Source organism: Thrips palmi, unplaced genomic scaffold (assembly GCF_012932325.1).
Source record: "Thrips palmi isolate BJ-2018 unplaced genomic scaffold, TpBJ-2018v1 HiC_scaffold_16, whole genome shotgun sequence".
NCBI classification, from domain to species: domain Eukaryota; kingdom Metazoa; phylum Arthropoda; class Insecta; order Thysanoptera; family Thripidae; genus Thrips; species Thrips palmi.
The window spans coordinates 12862208-12877867 of NW_023144625.1; the positions used below are offsets into that span (position 1 = coordinate 12862208).

A 15660-nucleotide genomic window follows, 5' to 3' on the forward strand; every position below is an offset into this window, starting at 1 on the left:
TGACAGTAAATGGGATCAGTTTTATCACACAATCTTACAAAGTAATAATAATCACAATATTTACAAAAGGGTAGAGAAATTAGGTATACGTAGTCAGTTATGAATAAAATCATGTGGTAAATTTAAATGCTGAAATTTTCTGTTCCCAAAGCAAAGATTCAGGTGACCACTGCACAGCAGTATTATCATCCTGACATAAAGGTGATTCAAAATAGATGGGATGTTCAGGAACAGTAGACTAAAGAAACTAATCAACATAGAGTTGCAACCTTGGACCACTGGACCAATATCTGTTCAGAGTTAGCAATGCACAAATAACAAAGATATCTGTGGAAACTGTATTGACGACGCTCTGTCACTTTCTGACAGTACAGAAAAGAACAAGTATTGTGCCCAATGAGGTGTAATTTAAAAAGTCGCCTTCATCATAGTTAACATTAATTTCACTTCTTTTGCCACAAAACCTGGTATGTTGCTAGTGGCAAAGCATCAATGCCAAAATGATCCAATCCCACCAAGCGCATTATGCCTAAAGCATCCTATTCAACTGATTTACACACAATCAGGTATTACAAACTTAGCATCATGCTGTAGCTGTGTAAATGCGACTTTCTAAATTGCAATCCCAACAACAGTAAACAATGTGATTTACTGTTTTGTGTATTGCCTCTACCACATAACAAAATACCAGTTCCATATCAACCTATCATCCGTGCATTTTTACATAAAATTCTTTTCCATTCAGTTTTTAGAAGAAGTTCAAAATGCATGATATGATTTCCAGAAGGACAAGTGAAAGGCAGTTCTTGGATGCAACAGACAAAAGTAACAGTTATTGGATCTCAAATTGGAATTCAAAAGTGTAGAGTTGCATTGTAGTCTTTAACATAGTTATTCTTAAAAGAAATACAAAAAATAGAGAAGAGGGAAAAGTTACTTAAAATTGCAGGTAACGTCTTCTTGCAAAGCATTAGACATTATGTCGTCAGACTACCTTCAAAGCAGCTGCGACATTTTACAAGGAGGTATGCCACAAGCAAAAGAAAATGAAAAATGAGACTCTGTAAAGATTTTGCTCATTTTCAAAAAGGCAGGGAATGAAGCAAATAGTTGGACGGGTGAACTCATTGGTCACACAATGTTTGTCCCAAATTATCTGAAGGTGAAGGTAACTTACACAGGACCATGGTAGGGAGGGGTAAGAACTTTCTTCAATCTCCAGTAAGAGATGATCTTCAGCAAGGGCTCAGTTGAACATGAGGTTTTGTATTCTAACAAAAAAGAAAAAGTACAATTCTTTTTTACAGTAGAAATGTTAAACCAAATAGTTTGCACTCAGCTTACAGTGCAATATGTCAAATTGTTGAGCAGATTCATAACAGAAGGACTTAACTGTTTTAAAACTTATGACATGTGTAACATTCTGGGATATGTTTTGTGGACGTATATGCCATAACTTTTGATATTGATACTCATCAATCAGACTCTTACAGATTAATACCTCTATCTTCATCTATCAGCACCATAATGATATAATACATACTATGATATTTGTTTCCTTCCGAAGATAAAGACAAATAGTTATATAGGTATAAATGGTTTGCAAATACACAGTGCGTACTAACAAAAAAAAGACCGTATTTTTCTTCCTTTTTTTCATAATTTTTGGCGTGGGTTTTGGAAGGGTACAGAAAGGTAACTGCTTGTGTACGACCTTTATCAATAAAGAACAAAATTTGTTGGAAGTATTTTTAAAAGGTACTTAAATTTTTTCCCTCAATAATTTGGGATTTTCAATTTTAGTTTAGTTTAATAATATCATATACATATATCTCCACCTGGGTTTGTTTTAAAAATAAATGTAAATATAGGGGGAAATTTAATGGTGCATTAAAAACAGAAGCATCAAGCAAGAGTGACCCCGCATCTTCAAAGGGAATGACCTGTCATTGTCAGTTCTTCACTTGGGGAATGTATAAAGTAGGGAGTATCTCATATTCACACTGGGAGCTTAAATTTAAAATACTAATCGTATATCACAGTCAAACGGGCTCACTATATCAAACAATAACGGATAGGAATGTTTCAACCTCACAAAAGTCTGAGAAGGCTGTGACCTGCCCCTATGCATAGCGTCACCAATGCGAGGCAAATGCTAAGGAGCAAGTTGGCACCTTGGAACGCTCCCCTCCCGCAGAGCTCTATTTCCCGTTCCTGCAAAGAAACAAAGAAACATAGTGGATTAGTTCCCGGTCGATCGAGCGCGGTGGTCATGTCCCTCAGGGACCTCAGGGACCTCAGGGTAGGGGCGAGGGGGCCTACCTTGGGGTGGTGGTTGAAGCAGGACCGGGGCTTCTTCCGGTTCAGGTCCCACGAGGACCCCACCTTGAAGCAGCTGAGCGACGAGTTGTACAGCACCTCCTGGGGGATGAGGGTGACCTCGTGCTCCACCTGCGGGCACAGCGCGTCCACGACGAGCAGCAGCAGGTTGCTGTGCGGGATGCTGTGCGCCACGAAGGGCCGCTCGCAGCCCGCCATGGGCATGTGGATGCCGCGGGGCCCGCCGCCGCCGCCCTTGTCCGACGTGTTGGCCAGCAGGAACAGGTCCACCTGCTGGTCGCAAGGCTGCGGCCGCGTCCGGTTGATGAGCAGCTTCTGGAACAGGCGCTCCATCGGCACCTTGGTCACCTTGTCCTCCAGGCCGTTCGGCACCGTCGGGTCCGGCGCGTTGTCGTACGCGATGTCTGCTGCGGAGAAGCGGTCCAGTTACTACACTGCCGGGCTGCCTACTAGGGCGCGTTCAGGCGAGAGGGTTTCGCGTTTGTTCTTACCGTCCGTGTAGTCCGCCTCCTGGTCGCGAGACACCTGCATGAGGGCGCCGGCCTGCGCCATGGTGTGCGTGCCGAGCCAGATGAGCGCCGTGAACAGCCAGTGCGCCAGCATCTTGAGGTGCATCCAGGGCTGCGGGGGAAGGAGGGGAAGGCACGGGTCAGGAGGCACTGGGCGTGGCCCGAGTTGACGCGTTTTGAGCTCCAGATTCGCTAATGGGACACGAACCGAGCGTGTGACCCCACCAATGGATTGCTCTGCGAACGAGGAATCCATTGATGGGGTCACACGCTTGGTTCGAGTCATGTTTAGCGACTGTGAACCTCTAGAGTTTTAGCCGCCTCCGCTGGTAAAGGCAACCTACCGTGACGGCGCGCCTGGGCCCGGCGCTGATCTGGCCGTCGGGCCGGAAGCACACTGCCTGGTAGTCGTACACGGTGATGCGGCGGTACATGTTCTCCCGCACCAGCATCTCCATGATGGCGCCGCGGATCTCGCCGAAGAAGCGGCCCGTGTGCGCCAGCTCCTCGGACACCACCACGAAGCCGTGGTTGTCCAGCACGAAGCAGTCCACCTCGTTGGACTCGCACGTCTTGCACTTCTTGCCGCCGCACTGCGAGAGAGAGAGGCGCTTGTGAGTTGGAGTCCAGGGAAGAGCGCGGACGAGAGAGACAGACGAGGGACTCACGAGCTGCGGCGAGGCGGTGGACGTGATGTTGGTGAAGAGCGTGTGCAGGGCCGAGTGCTGCACCTGGAAGCCCACGACGGCGGCGGGCGCGCGCGTGCCCTTGTGGCTGTCGTAGTGGAACACGGCGTGGCTGGCCGTCACCAGCGTGCCGTTCTTGTAGCCTGCGGGGAACGCACCGGACACTCTTACTCACTGCCGCCGGCGCCTCCCCGTCATGCCGTCATGCTCCCGCTGGCGCTACTTCTAGGGCGAGGCGTTGGCGCGTCGGCCTTCTCCACAGCAAGCCCCTGGGCATGCCGGCCTGCGCTGTGGCTGTGCGGGCTGTCCACTCGGCTCTTTCCCTACAGTGCCTCGTCGTCCTGTCTCTCTCGCTCCCCCGGCTGCCCGAGGCTGCCCCTTGAGTGCGGAAGAGACAGAGCGACGAGACGACTCTTCAGACCACAGTGCAGCGGCGGCCCAGCGTCGCTGGCGCGCGCATCCAAAGTAACACAGTCGCAAGTTGACGACATCATCAAGATCGCAGTCAGTCCTTCCTCCGCTAGTTTGCGTCTATGAGTCGTCCGCCTAGGTCGACACGCGTCGCTACGCGGAAGCAGATGGAAAGCGGTCAAGTTCTACGGCCAATCTAGTTCAACTATTGTAAAAGCACGGTGCTAGGCTCGACTCATTTCGTCGGAGGTAAATTTTCTCATCGTTAAGGACTTCATCCAATCAGTCCTTCCTGCAAACAACGACCGGGGCTTCGGAAAGACCGCAGAGGAAGGTCACACACAAAAAAGTCAAAGAGAGCTTGCGAAAAAAAATTACAAAAAGTGAGCCGATGTCCGACGTTGTGATGCAGTGACGTACAGAAGTCCAAGCTTAACTCCTCTCTGAGTCTGTCCGAAACCCCCGGGACGCGGGGGCCATCCATAAATACACCATCAGGGGATTGGAAGGGTGGGGCGTCCTACAGGTTTGGCAACTGTTGGCGTAAAATGGATGGCCCTGGAGAGCGAGTAAAGATAGTGAGATTTTCACCTCTGCAGATAGGACCGCCCAGCACCCCTCCCTCTGTCGTGAGGGCGCAGCACGCGCAGCAACGTCCAGAGGAGGAGAGAAAGAGAGAGAAAGCCGAAATGTTCTTAGGAAACGTTCCTGTGACGGGTGACACTTGGCACTAGGCAAGCAGGCTGCAGATGCATGAGGAGGCAAATGGCAGCGAAATGTTCCTACGTACTCCAGCTCTGCCCGCTAGTATATTGTTCGAAAACTAAACGATGGGGAGCGGCACCTAGCTGGCGTGGTGTTAAACTTAATAAACTTGGAAACAGAACTAAATAGGGATACAACTTAATTATCCATTTAAATTTCATACTTGGAAATTTTACTGGAAAATGTACAAAGGTTAGGCCGTCCGTCCTGCATTCGCAGTGAACGCGTAGTTCGACACGTTCATCATGCATACTGATTTCACGAAACCGTTTTTGATCGGAGAACACATGTTTTCTCTAGAGGAGTTTTGATGATGTTTCTCACCTGCTAAAGTCGCCTTCTAGCGCGCGTCTAGCAGTGCATGGTTGAATAGGGCGAAGCTAGCGCCGTCTGCTAAATGCGGAGGACTACACTCCGTGCTATGGGACTAATATCGGGTTTGCACTTTCAATAACTATTTCGTCTCGCAAAAGAAGACTTTTAGGGGATGATAGATCGGTGGGTGAACGTGTATGAAAGAATGAAGCCTTTAAAAACGACGGAGTGAGAAGGACAAGACGTTCTAGAGGGCACGCATACCTGACTCCTGGTGCGGCACCGAGTACACGAAGCTGGAGTTGCTCTCCTCGAACTGCTCCACCGCGCGCTGGTACCACAGCTCGTCGATGGCTCGGTTGTGGATCTCGCTGAAGTGCCTGAGACGGACAGGACACACATGTCACGCGGCTCACCAAGATGAACAGCGTGGGCCCAACACTCAGGAGCGTAAACTCAGATGAGTACACCTCCAAGAGAGTGCCCTGAGTGAGTACACTGGAGTGGAGCTTACTGGTCGTCGTGGACGTTGGCCTCGTTGGCGTGGAAGTCGATCCAGCGGGTGAGCCCGCTGTGCGTCGCCATGAAGGCGATGCAGAAGCCGTAGCGCGCCTGGTACTCCTTCCTGCAACACGCCCTGAGTCACGACCTGGCCACGGCACTGGAAGGCACTGGAAGGCAGCCCGACCAGGAGTGCACGGCGTCTCGAGGGGTTTCAATCACTTTGTATGCCGTAAGACACAAATCTGCACTCCTGATCCGCCGTCTATTTCTACACCCTTCCTCGCGAGCTTGCATGGAAAATAAAAAAGAAATACAAAATACGAGGGGGCAGGGTTAGGGGAGTCCTTGCGGCATAAAAAAAAGAATCCTTGCTGCGTGAAATAAAAAGTCCTCGCTGCGTGTGGAAGGGGCAACACAAACACTGGACCGCTACGAGTGCACCACCCTCATTCGATCCGCGAGACATCGGAACGCCAAACTGCCTCGGCTGTTGGAAAAGAATGAATTATATGCTAGACGCACGTTCAACCGCTCTTTCTCTCACTCCCTCACCCACACGCACACTCACACACATTCGCACACAACGCTACTGGGACGTGTTGGCGTGTTGTTTGACGCCTAAAACGTCAGGCAAAGGGACCAACGACTCGCAATAGTACGTGTAATGTACTGGGTACTTGCAATTTACTAGTGCTCGCACATTATACTTTACCTTGGCAGCAATAAAAGTAGCAGCGCTAACGCTCTTTGGTGCGCAAAGTAAACCACATCAAAAGTTAGTCAAGTTTAAGTGATCATGAAAGTCAGGTTTAATGTTTGCAAGCAATGAAAGAAAAAATTATTATTGGGTGTGCCATAAGATCAAAAGGGAACACAAATATTTCCGATGGCTTGACCTCACCGACCTGGAGTCATGATTGAGAAACATTTGACATTCAAGTCTATGCCTTTAAATAAATAAACCGGGACCGGGAAAAATGTTGTCATGCTTGGGAATCGAACCCAGGCCCCATTTCTTTGTTTTTCTAGCAGTGCACTGTGCTTGCAGTGTTGGCTGCGCTCCGCCCGAGCGGTCCGAGCCCCTGCGATGGAGCGGGTAGGCAACCCGAACGCGCGCGCGCTCGACGGCGCGGCCCGCCCGCAGGCGTCAGGGTGGTGCAGCCGGTGCACAGTGGGCCAGAAGTGGAGACGGTCAAAACAAGTGCGTGCCCCGTGCTCCGCGACAACGTGCACGAGTGCGAGTGGAGCCACGTCGTTCCCCCGGACTCACCCCTTGTCGCTGGGCGCGGCCAGGTTGTTGTTGAACCACTCCGTGACCTTGGCGTCCATGACCAGCGACTGGAACAGCGACCGGTCACCTGCACAGGACGGGCGTTAGCTGGGCGCACTGGTGCCTGCGGGCCGGAGTGCCCGAGGGCGGCAGAGCAAGGCGCTTACAGAAGTAGTGGTCCTTGTTGAAGGGCGTGCCGGAGGTGTTGCCGGCATGCTCGGGCGACGGGAAGTTCCGCTTGGTGAGCCACTTCCAGCCGCTGCGCCCCGTCTTGTTGAGGAAGTGCATCAGCTCGGCCTCCGGCGTCTCGAAGCTGTGCTCGGCCTCGTACAGGTACTTGCAGTAGTCCCAGTCGGGGTGCACCTTCCAGTTCTTGCCCTTGAAGTAGTCCATCACGTTGTGCTTGCCTGCGAGCCGAAACACACGCCGGGTTAGCGGGGCGGCGGCGGGCGCGTCGGGGTTCGGCACGTCGGGCTGCTCCTCACCCTCGATGTGCACGCGGTGGATCTCGAGCTCGGCGCGGACGCGGTGCTTGCCGTACGGCTCGGGCACGGCGATGGCCAGCGAGAAGTTGAGCAGCGGCCGGTAGTAGTAGTGGCGGCGCACCAGGCCGATGCGGCGCTGCAAAACGCCACCGTCAGGCACACTGGGAGTCGCTTTCGTCGCTCTGTCTCTCTCGCACCTACACGGGACGCCCCATGAGTGCGAGAGAGACAGGGCGATGAAAATGACTATCGGGATCAGTCTGCAGCTACAGATTCAACTCCCCAGACAACCACCCGACTCACCATGTCGTCGTAGTGGTACTTGACGTCGATGTACTTGGAGCCGTTGTTCTGGTTCACCAGGTCGTCCCGGAGCTGTGGCAAGCGAAACGCATGGGGGTTATTTTCGCTCACTCCGTTGGAGTGCTAGAGAGAGAGAGAGAGAGAGAAGAGTGCGGGCGTGATAAGATAAGGACAGTACCTGCGTGAGCACCGGGTCCAGCTCCCGCGGTCGGCGCGCATCGTCCACCAGCTCCACCTCCGCGAAGTCCACCGCGTTGTAGCTGGGCTTCAGGATGTCGCCGAACTGCGGGAGGGAAGCGCAAAGTCAGCACAAGCGTGGCACCCCATCGGTGGACCACAGGCCGAGAGGCCGTTTGCAGTGTGTCTTACCGTGGGCCGCAGGTCCGGGTGCACGAGGATGTAGCCGTTGTTGGTCACGAGGAAGGCGTACGCGTTCACTCCGAGCTGAGCAGAAACGTCAAATATTCGGTCATTTTCCGATGAGAGCTTTCAAATGTGTTTTGGTAGGAAGAAAGGGGGCAAACCTTGTGCGCGTTCATGAGGCGCTGGATCTCCTGGATCGGCACGTCCGTCCCGGCCACGCCGAGCAGGTTGGCCACCCGCGTCTGCAAGTCGAACGACAAATCAGCTTCTCGTGGCGGTCGTTCAAATTTTCACTTGTAGTTTGAAATCTAGTAATGTTGATTTTGGTTTGGTTATCGTAGTAGAACTATCGAAACTATCGGTAATCATCATCTCCTTCCACATCACACCAAGACACAACTACGACTATGTACTTATACACTACAGCAATTTTCGTCGTACTACAAATGATACAATTCCGACAATTTTTTATCCTACGAAATGGTCTATTATAGTACGATGAAACTTTGGATGAGATCCGTGGGACACTCCTAGATAAGTGAACAGGAATTTGAATGGAAGTAGTTGTACATTGCCAGGTGTGCTTCCAGAGTTCTAAACTTACGACACTTACGACTATAATACACATAATTACAAGGAAAAGGAGAAAGTATCACTACACTAAGACTATCTGGTCCAGCTCTGCAAACGGGATCTGCTTGGAACTATATTACGCATGGCAACCACGGTCCTTTTCCTTGGAAGACAAATGGCACACTACGAAACCAGCACTGGCTGTCAAAGAGAGACATTACTACAAACGGTTGTAAAAACTGCACTATTTACTCCACAAACAATACACTCAATTTACACAACAAAGGTATTGATAATAATAATATACATGATCAACTATAAACACCTACCACCTCCCTCCCCCACCCCCTAGCTACTAATAGCATAATTTAAAAGTGTACACTGTGGGACGTCGCCGTCTTTTATCCAAAAGCGCCGTTCCGGTCCAAAGTTAGCCAAAGCTGGCGGTACGCCTCCACTCTGCAGCTCCCGTCGAAGAAGTCCTGTGCACTTTTCGAAAAAAATATATGTCACACTACCAGGAGCTTTTTGAAACGACCCGCGGAAAGCTAGGCCGTCGTGAACCTTGTGGCCATATCCGAACACCAACATTGCAACCCCTAGCACAACCCCGAAACGCTTTCACGGCCGGAACGAGCTCGCAATGAGTATGTACAGGACTTGATATGGTTTTGAGCGCGGCTTTTTCAGCGGTATACCCCCAACACATCTAAGAATGCGTTTATGCACACGCCTTGAGGGTTTCAAAATATGTACAAGTTCTGACGAACTACTCTGAATGATAGTATGAATGGGAAATATTACAAAGTCGTCTATCTATAACTGTTTAAAATGGCATTCTACGATCTGTTGGATGCCTCACCATGGTACTGAGGTAAAGTCTCGAAACTGCCATCATTTAATGCTTTAAGTAGAACACAACCTACGATAGGCGCGAGCATCGCCTCTCCTTCGCCTGGGTAACCATCGAGCCAAACCCAGCCAGAATGGCGGCAAACGGTGCTTCACCCAGAAAAAAATGGTTTCTTGATTTTTAATTTTCTTGGTTTTTGTAAGAAAAAGAATCTTTACTCAAGAAAAATTTCTTCATTTTGCAAAAACCAAGAAAAGTTAAATTTTTCTTGATCCAAGAAGTCATTTTATTGGGTGTGCTTGACTGTCAAAATGACACGTTACTTTGACTTTTTGGTTGCCCCGAAGTCTATCACAACTACTGTGTGTTATAGGGTCGTTTTACATCTGACACGAAAGGTATTACCTAAAGTCTATGGACATACCTTCATACTACCAGAAACGAATTACGCAAACAGACTAAGATGTGAGGTCTAGTCCAGAGGACATGAGGGAACTGAAAATACCTCTCTGGTCTCAGTAACCCAATAAGCTTCGTTTATTAGCACGCGCTCAGTGATGTTCTGCAAATAGAGGCAGCACAGGGTTATAACAAGGTCAGCCAGAGGGCCATCCATGGCACTTGTCAGTGAATGGACGATCCCTGCAGAGAAAACACAATTATTGCACTAGAACACGCACGCACTGCTCCCAACTAGTCCACTTGTTGCTGAAAGATAATTTTGCTCATTAAGTTCGCCAGGCGTCGCGTCGCCCAACGCTCTGGCACGTGTAGAAGAATAAAGTTCATTGTCGACGCCAATGCTTTTTGGACTTTGTAAAAAAAAAAGACCGACTTTTGGTCGTCAGAAACTCACCGCATTTTCGCGCAGGTCATAAACGGGCATCGACACTGACGTCATCAATTGGTAGTCGTTGTATTTCGAGTTCGGGTCCTAAAAGTAAAAAAAAAAAACATAGTTTGATTGAAGAATAAAAAAAGAAAGAAACAGTGATGGAGGGAGCAAAGAAAAGGACATAGCTGTCTTTCCGTTGGAAAACTTACGTTTCTGTTCTTCTTCCTGAAGTGGCGGGGATCGCGGTCCACCTTCATGAGGAAACCCTGCTTGTCCTTCCGGTAGTTCTGGAAGATCTTCTTCTGCTCCGAGCTCTCTCGCACCTCCCACAACCAGTCCGTCATCTTGGGGTCCTGCGTATCGAAGACAAAGAGGGTCACGACTAGTCTTCTCTCTCTCTCTCTCTCTCTCTCTCTCTCTCGCTCCCACACGCTGCCTAAGGACGGCCCCCGCTCTCTTCATTAGCACCACTGCATTGGCATGCAAGCAGACCGGCTATTACACTGCCCTAGACGCGCCCCAACGCCCCGCCCTTCATGCACCTTTCATAACACGCACACAAATACCCCCCCCCACACACACACACACACACACACGGAGGCACCGCACTGCAGATCCAGGAAGGCTTAGCAGCTGTCGCTCCGAACAGTGGCGCTGCAATGGAATATCGGAAATGGCCCACCGGAAGAGGAAAGGGAGGGGGAAAACGGGGGAAAGGGGGGGGGGAGGGGCGGCAACAACACGAAAGCACGCCACGATAGAAAAAGATTCCCTCTGTTTCAATTGGCCGATCCGTCTGATCCAGCCCCGCGCCGAGTGTTCCATGTTTTGATTTCATTTTCATCCCAGAGGCGACGACGCGGCTGCAGCAGACTGATTCCGAGGGTCGTTTTCATCGCTCTGTCTCTCTCACGCTCACGGTACGTCCCGTACATGTGCGAGAGAGACAGAGCGACGAAGACGGAAGCGTTCTGCAGCGTCAGTGCTTTTGGAAGGACCCTCGACTTGAAGCTCGAGGCGGTGAGGGCGGTGAGGCGGAGGCGCAAGGGGTGACGTCATCGGCGGGGCGCTCAAGGCACTCACCGTCACGTCGGCGTAGACGGGCGTCCAGATGATGGGGTGCTCCACGCGGCCCAGGACGAGCGGCCGAGCCATCACGGGCACGTAGTGCAGCACCTGCTCCCGCACCTCGGCCAGCGTGCTCAGGTGCACGTAGTACCCTGGGAGGGGGCAGAGTTTTAATCCTGGTCCCGCACTTTTCTCACTCAACTTACGTCTAAAAGTTCTGGGACTTTGATTTTGATTTCCACTCACCCCGGTTGGCGCACGCCATCCACTTGACCTCGCGCACGTCGGCTACCTCACGGCCGATGAGGTACGTGAAGACGCGCACCGGCATGAAGCCCTCGGGCTGCATGGACCGCCAGTTGTACTCCTCGAAGATCTCCTTGAAGTTGTAGGGCACGCCGTCGGTGATGAGCATGATGGCCTGGTTGCAGCACGCGCCCAGCCGCGCGCCTCGGTACTGTGGAAAGACACGTCATGAGACCGAAGATGGCAAATTTGGGCGGAGCGTTTCCGGAAAGCAGGATGTGCACGATGTGTACCATTTGCAAGATGTCGAACGCCCTGGTCAGCGCCAAGGAGAAGTTGGCGATGGAGTTGGTCTCCATGTCCTCCATGCCCATCTTGAGCTCCCGGATGTTGGCCAGGTTGGCCTGCACCAGGGTCTCCTTGAAGCAGGGCACCACCTCCATCACATCGTCGGCGAAGGTGAGGATGTTGACGAAGTCGTTGTTGCCCAGCGTGTCCAGGATGTTGTTGACGACGTGGCGCGCGATCTCACGCCGCATGCCCGTCATGGAGCCCGAGTTGTCCACCAGGATGAGGACGTCCTTGGGGCTGGCGGCCGCCTCGATGTACCAGGAGCGCGTCCGGCAGTCGTACAGGTCCACCGGGTCCTGCTTCCACTGCATGGCTGGCCAGCGGGGCAGGAACACGGCGGTTAAAAATAGCCGGCGCGCCCACTCTTCACACTTCCACTTCGAACCGCGGCCCGGCCCTTTCCTTTCATCTTTCTCCCGTTCCGTCTCTGTCGATCAGCTGGCGCTAGGTTGCGCTAGCTGCGCGAGCCGGCGCGACGCGCTTACCTGGGAACTGGCGCATGAAGCCAGACGAGCTGCCGAAGTACTGCCAGGACAGGAACGGGTCCCCGCGGTAGTTGTGGATGAAGATGCGGTCCAGGTCCTGGGACCACTTGATGGCGCGCATCACCTCGGGCGCTGCAAGCACGCGGCGCAGGCGGCGCGGTCAGAGACAGATAGACAGCGAGACAGAGGCAGGGAGGCAGATAGGCAGAGAGACAGAGACGCCAAGCGCCTGCAGCGTAGGCCGGCCCGCGCGACACACGAGTTCGCCGGGCGGGCCCGCCTCGCGGGCGCGCTGCTCCACGCTGCTCCAACTCGGCTCTGCTCTGCCACGCCGCGCCGCTTGCCGCGTGCGTCGCTTATCGCTCACCTCCGTCGTACACGTTGGTGGGCACGTGCACGGCGCTCAGCGACGTGTTGACGGGGATGTTGGAGAAGTGCTTGTTGGGCGTGAGCAGCATCTCCTGCGGCCGCTCCGAGAGGGACGGCGGCTCGCCGTAGAAGCCGTTGCCGTAGACGAAGCCGTTGCCGTTACCGTTCTCCGTCTCGCCGACGCTGCCGGGGTTCACCAGCTGCTTGGCGTTGAAGTAGGGGAAGTCGTTGACGACCTCGTCGGGCGCGGACATGGCCATCTCCTGGGCGGCGTCCATGATGCGCTGCGGGGAAAGCGTGTCGGACTCAGTGGAAATTGTAAAACCGGTATCGGCCGGTTTCATTGCTATTGACTTTCCGGCCGCGTCGGCGTTGATTACAGTTGAATTTTTAAGTGGGGCTGTGCTCGGGCTGTGCCGACATGGGATGATTCCCCTACGGGTAGTCGTCACGCACGATCTCGTGCACGGGCCCCCACCCCCAGCCACTGCGCGTGCGGTGTGCGGTACGCGTACGGCGGCAAAACCGGGAAACGCTTCGTCGATTCGATCTGTCGGCCTGCCTTGCAATTGCCTTGCGGTGCCTCGCTCTCACTGCGCTTACCTTGACGGCGCTGATCTTGAGGAGCATCATGTTCTCGATGTCCTGCGCGATCTCGTCCAACAGTTTCCCGCCCTCCCGCGGCTCCACGGTGGCTGCCTTGTAGCTCTGCGCGGGGAGAGAACGGCAAAGGGTTCATTTTGTTTCTGTCAACAAATGCGCCTCTGAATCGGACTTGCAAAAGGTCTGTACTCACCTCTTGGACCTCCTTCCGTCTCGTGACATGTTCTCCGAAGTTCCAGAGCTCAAGTCCAAGTTTTTCAGCCCAAGTTTGTACTCTGCAAAGGAAAGTCAGGGGGCGTAAGTCACCATGACGTCGGCCGAGCCGAGCGAGGTTAGGGCAAAGGTTTAAATTCATCGTCTCTCTGTTCTCGGCACCGGTAGACTGCGGAGCCTCATCAACGCGTATTTAGAAGGTTGTGCACCGTGCCTCCGTCGTGTTCACAAGAGCGTAAGCGGATGTTTGATAATCCATCTCTCCCTTTCATCTGTTCGACTCACTCACTCAGCAGCTATTTTTCACTCTTTGTTTTCGTGAGCCGTTTCGCACGGGAGTCCCGATGCCCCAACTTTGTGGCCCCCGCCGTGCGCTCAGTAAAGTAAGCATGTCCTTCCAACCTATCCCGCTGCTCGGGCCTTGCCTCGGACGAGGACGGCCCGGGGGCTGCGCGTGCTGCGCGTTCTCGGCGGTACTCACACGACGTTCCTGATGGACTCCTGGCGGTCCGCCGTCTCGGCATCGTACTTGATGAGGAGGACGAGGGAGGGCAGGAGGGCGAGGATGAGGAGCGTGAACGCGGCCGGCCAGGTAACCATGTCCCACCTGGCAGGCCCCTACTACTACCCGCCCACTGCCCTGGCTGCTGCCCGCCCGCTGCCCTAGCGGCGACGCGACGCGACACGACACGGCGACACGGGACGGACGCGTGACTCGGACACGCGGCGGACACGCAGAGTCAGAAAACGGCACGGTTCGCGAGCATTTCGGCCGGACGCGAGGCCAACGAAAACACGGTCATGGCGGAGCGGGCGGAGCACTCGTCGGGGCAGTCGGGCAGTGTCGGGGCTCTGGCTCCTCTGGCTGGGGCCTGCTGGGGCCGCTGGGGCTGGAGTACGGCAGTGCTGGCAGCGCTGGCAGTGCCACGGCAGTGCGGAGGAGCCATGCAGACTGCCCGCCCGCCCGCCCGCCCAGGATCGATAGTAGCCCTCCGCTAGAGCCCAGAGCCCACCGGGGCGGCCGGGGCCCTCTCCACCCCCAGCCCCAACCGCCACCAACCGCCTCGGCCTCCTTCGTGTCCGCCACCCCCCAGCCCCAGCCCGTCCCGTTGCCCCGCCGGCCCAGTCCCGCCGGCCAGCCCCGCAGCCCCGCAGCCCCAGCCCCGCCCCAGTCGGCCGCCGCGCGCGCCGCGCTGTGAGCGAGGAGTATCGACAATAGACGCCCCCTTCGAACCTGGCTGTCAATACTCCCCGCGGATGACGGAGAGGGCGTGTATTTTATGCAATGAAGTGGGAGTCAATTTTAAAAACTCTATAGTTTTCCTATGTTTTCTCGGCCAGTTTTGCATTTGCCGTGAAGGTAGACCACCCTATTGGCACGTCACATTTGGTGAATAATTTATAGAATAGTGTATACTCAAGCAAGTTATTTATTCTTTCAATTTTTTTCTTTTTCTTAAAAAAAAAGACAACAAAAAAGACAAGGTCAAACAGTCTGTTTGTTTCATTTTTAAGGGCTAACTTATGAACAAGTGCTACCACTACATTTGTTTCTGTACTGGTAACCCAAGTACAGGAGACGGAATGAAATCCAGGCCAGCTGGAGCTCAACTGGTGACATTATTTGGTATGAAAGAATTAAGAAGTTGTCTTTCTTTCAAGAACAAAAATGACAAATGATCCAAATTAACAAAGTTGGGTTGTGTTCCGGTTCCAAAAAGAATATGAAGCAGAATTTCATTATTAGTTGCTCTAAAGCTTTGTAAGAGAAAAAAAATTCCATGTTTTTCTAGTAAACAGGTAGTTGTATGTATAGCAGTAGCACACATCTGACATCATGAACATTCACTTACAACAATGAAAATTTTCTAAGGACCATCTATTTCTAGAAAGTCTCTGCCTTTTTTTGTTTTAATAGTTTACTCCTAAAATGATATATTTTAGTAAACCACACTAAATTGTGATTGCTTGACAGTTTTCTTAAACAGGCTCATTGTGTTAAAAATTTCATAATATTATATACCAATATTAAGAAAATTCCAGACTTCTTTACATAAGACGTGTTTCATTTCATTATTGATCAGTTGGATCATCAGGGCAAACTTACATAAGC

At 52.5% G+C, this 15660-nt stretch overlaps 1 protein-coding gene across 6 annotated transcripts; it reads right to left on the reverse strand.

The window, feature by feature from the left end:
• Positions 1-6: 6 nt before the first annotated feature.
• On the reverse strand, positions 7-14435 carry LOC117643184 (voltage-dependent calcium channel subunit alpha-2/delta-3). 6 transcript variants are annotated; one of them, XM_034381917.1, is made up of 27 exons: positions 14029-14435; positions 13528-13609; positions 13335-13439; positions 12730-13015; positions 12363-12494; positions 11820-12190; positions 11527-11737; positions 11296-11432; positions 10422-10565; positions 10234-10311; positions 9883-9939; positions 8113-8193; positions 7958-8032; positions 7767-7871; positions 7589-7660; positions 7286-7421; positions 6968-7207; positions 6801-6888; positions 6243-6275; positions 5541-5651; positions 5291-5406; positions 4538-4570; positions 3518-3678; positions 3194-3442; positions 2832-2961; positions 2323-2744; positions 7-2214 (listed from the first exon to the last, which is right to left on the reverse strand). In XM_034381917.1, exons 1-27 carry the CDS (start codon positions 14145-14147, stop codon positions 2092-2094), a joined length of 3897 nt encoding a protein of 1298 aa, XP_034237808.1. In that variant the 5' UTR covers positions 14148-14435; the 3' UTR covers positions 7-2091. The 6 variants fall into 6 exon arrangements, with proteins under 6 accessions (XP_034237808.1, XP_034237807.1, XP_034237811.1 ...); XM_034381916.1 differs by having other exon boundaries at positions 2323-2747; XM_034381920.1 differs by lacking the exon at positions 9883-9939 and having other exon boundaries at positions 2323-2747.
• Positions 14436-15660: the final 1225 nt, after the last annotated feature.

Bases quoted from the DNA above. Each gene is read 5' to 3' on its own strand.
- LOC117643184 (XM_034381916.1), bottom strand. From the start codon at position 14,147: ATGGTTACCTGGCCGGCCGCGTTCACGCTCCTCATCCTCGCCCTCCTG. The intron at 6,889-6,967 runs GTAAGCGCCTTG...CGTCCTGTGCAG, and splicing joins CAACAAGGACCACTACTTCT to GTGACCGGTCGCTGTTCCAG. The intron at 6,276-6,800 runs GTGAGTCCGGGG...TGCGCACCAAAG, and splicing joins GCCGCGCCCAGCGACAAGGG to AGCGTTAGCGCTGCTACTTT.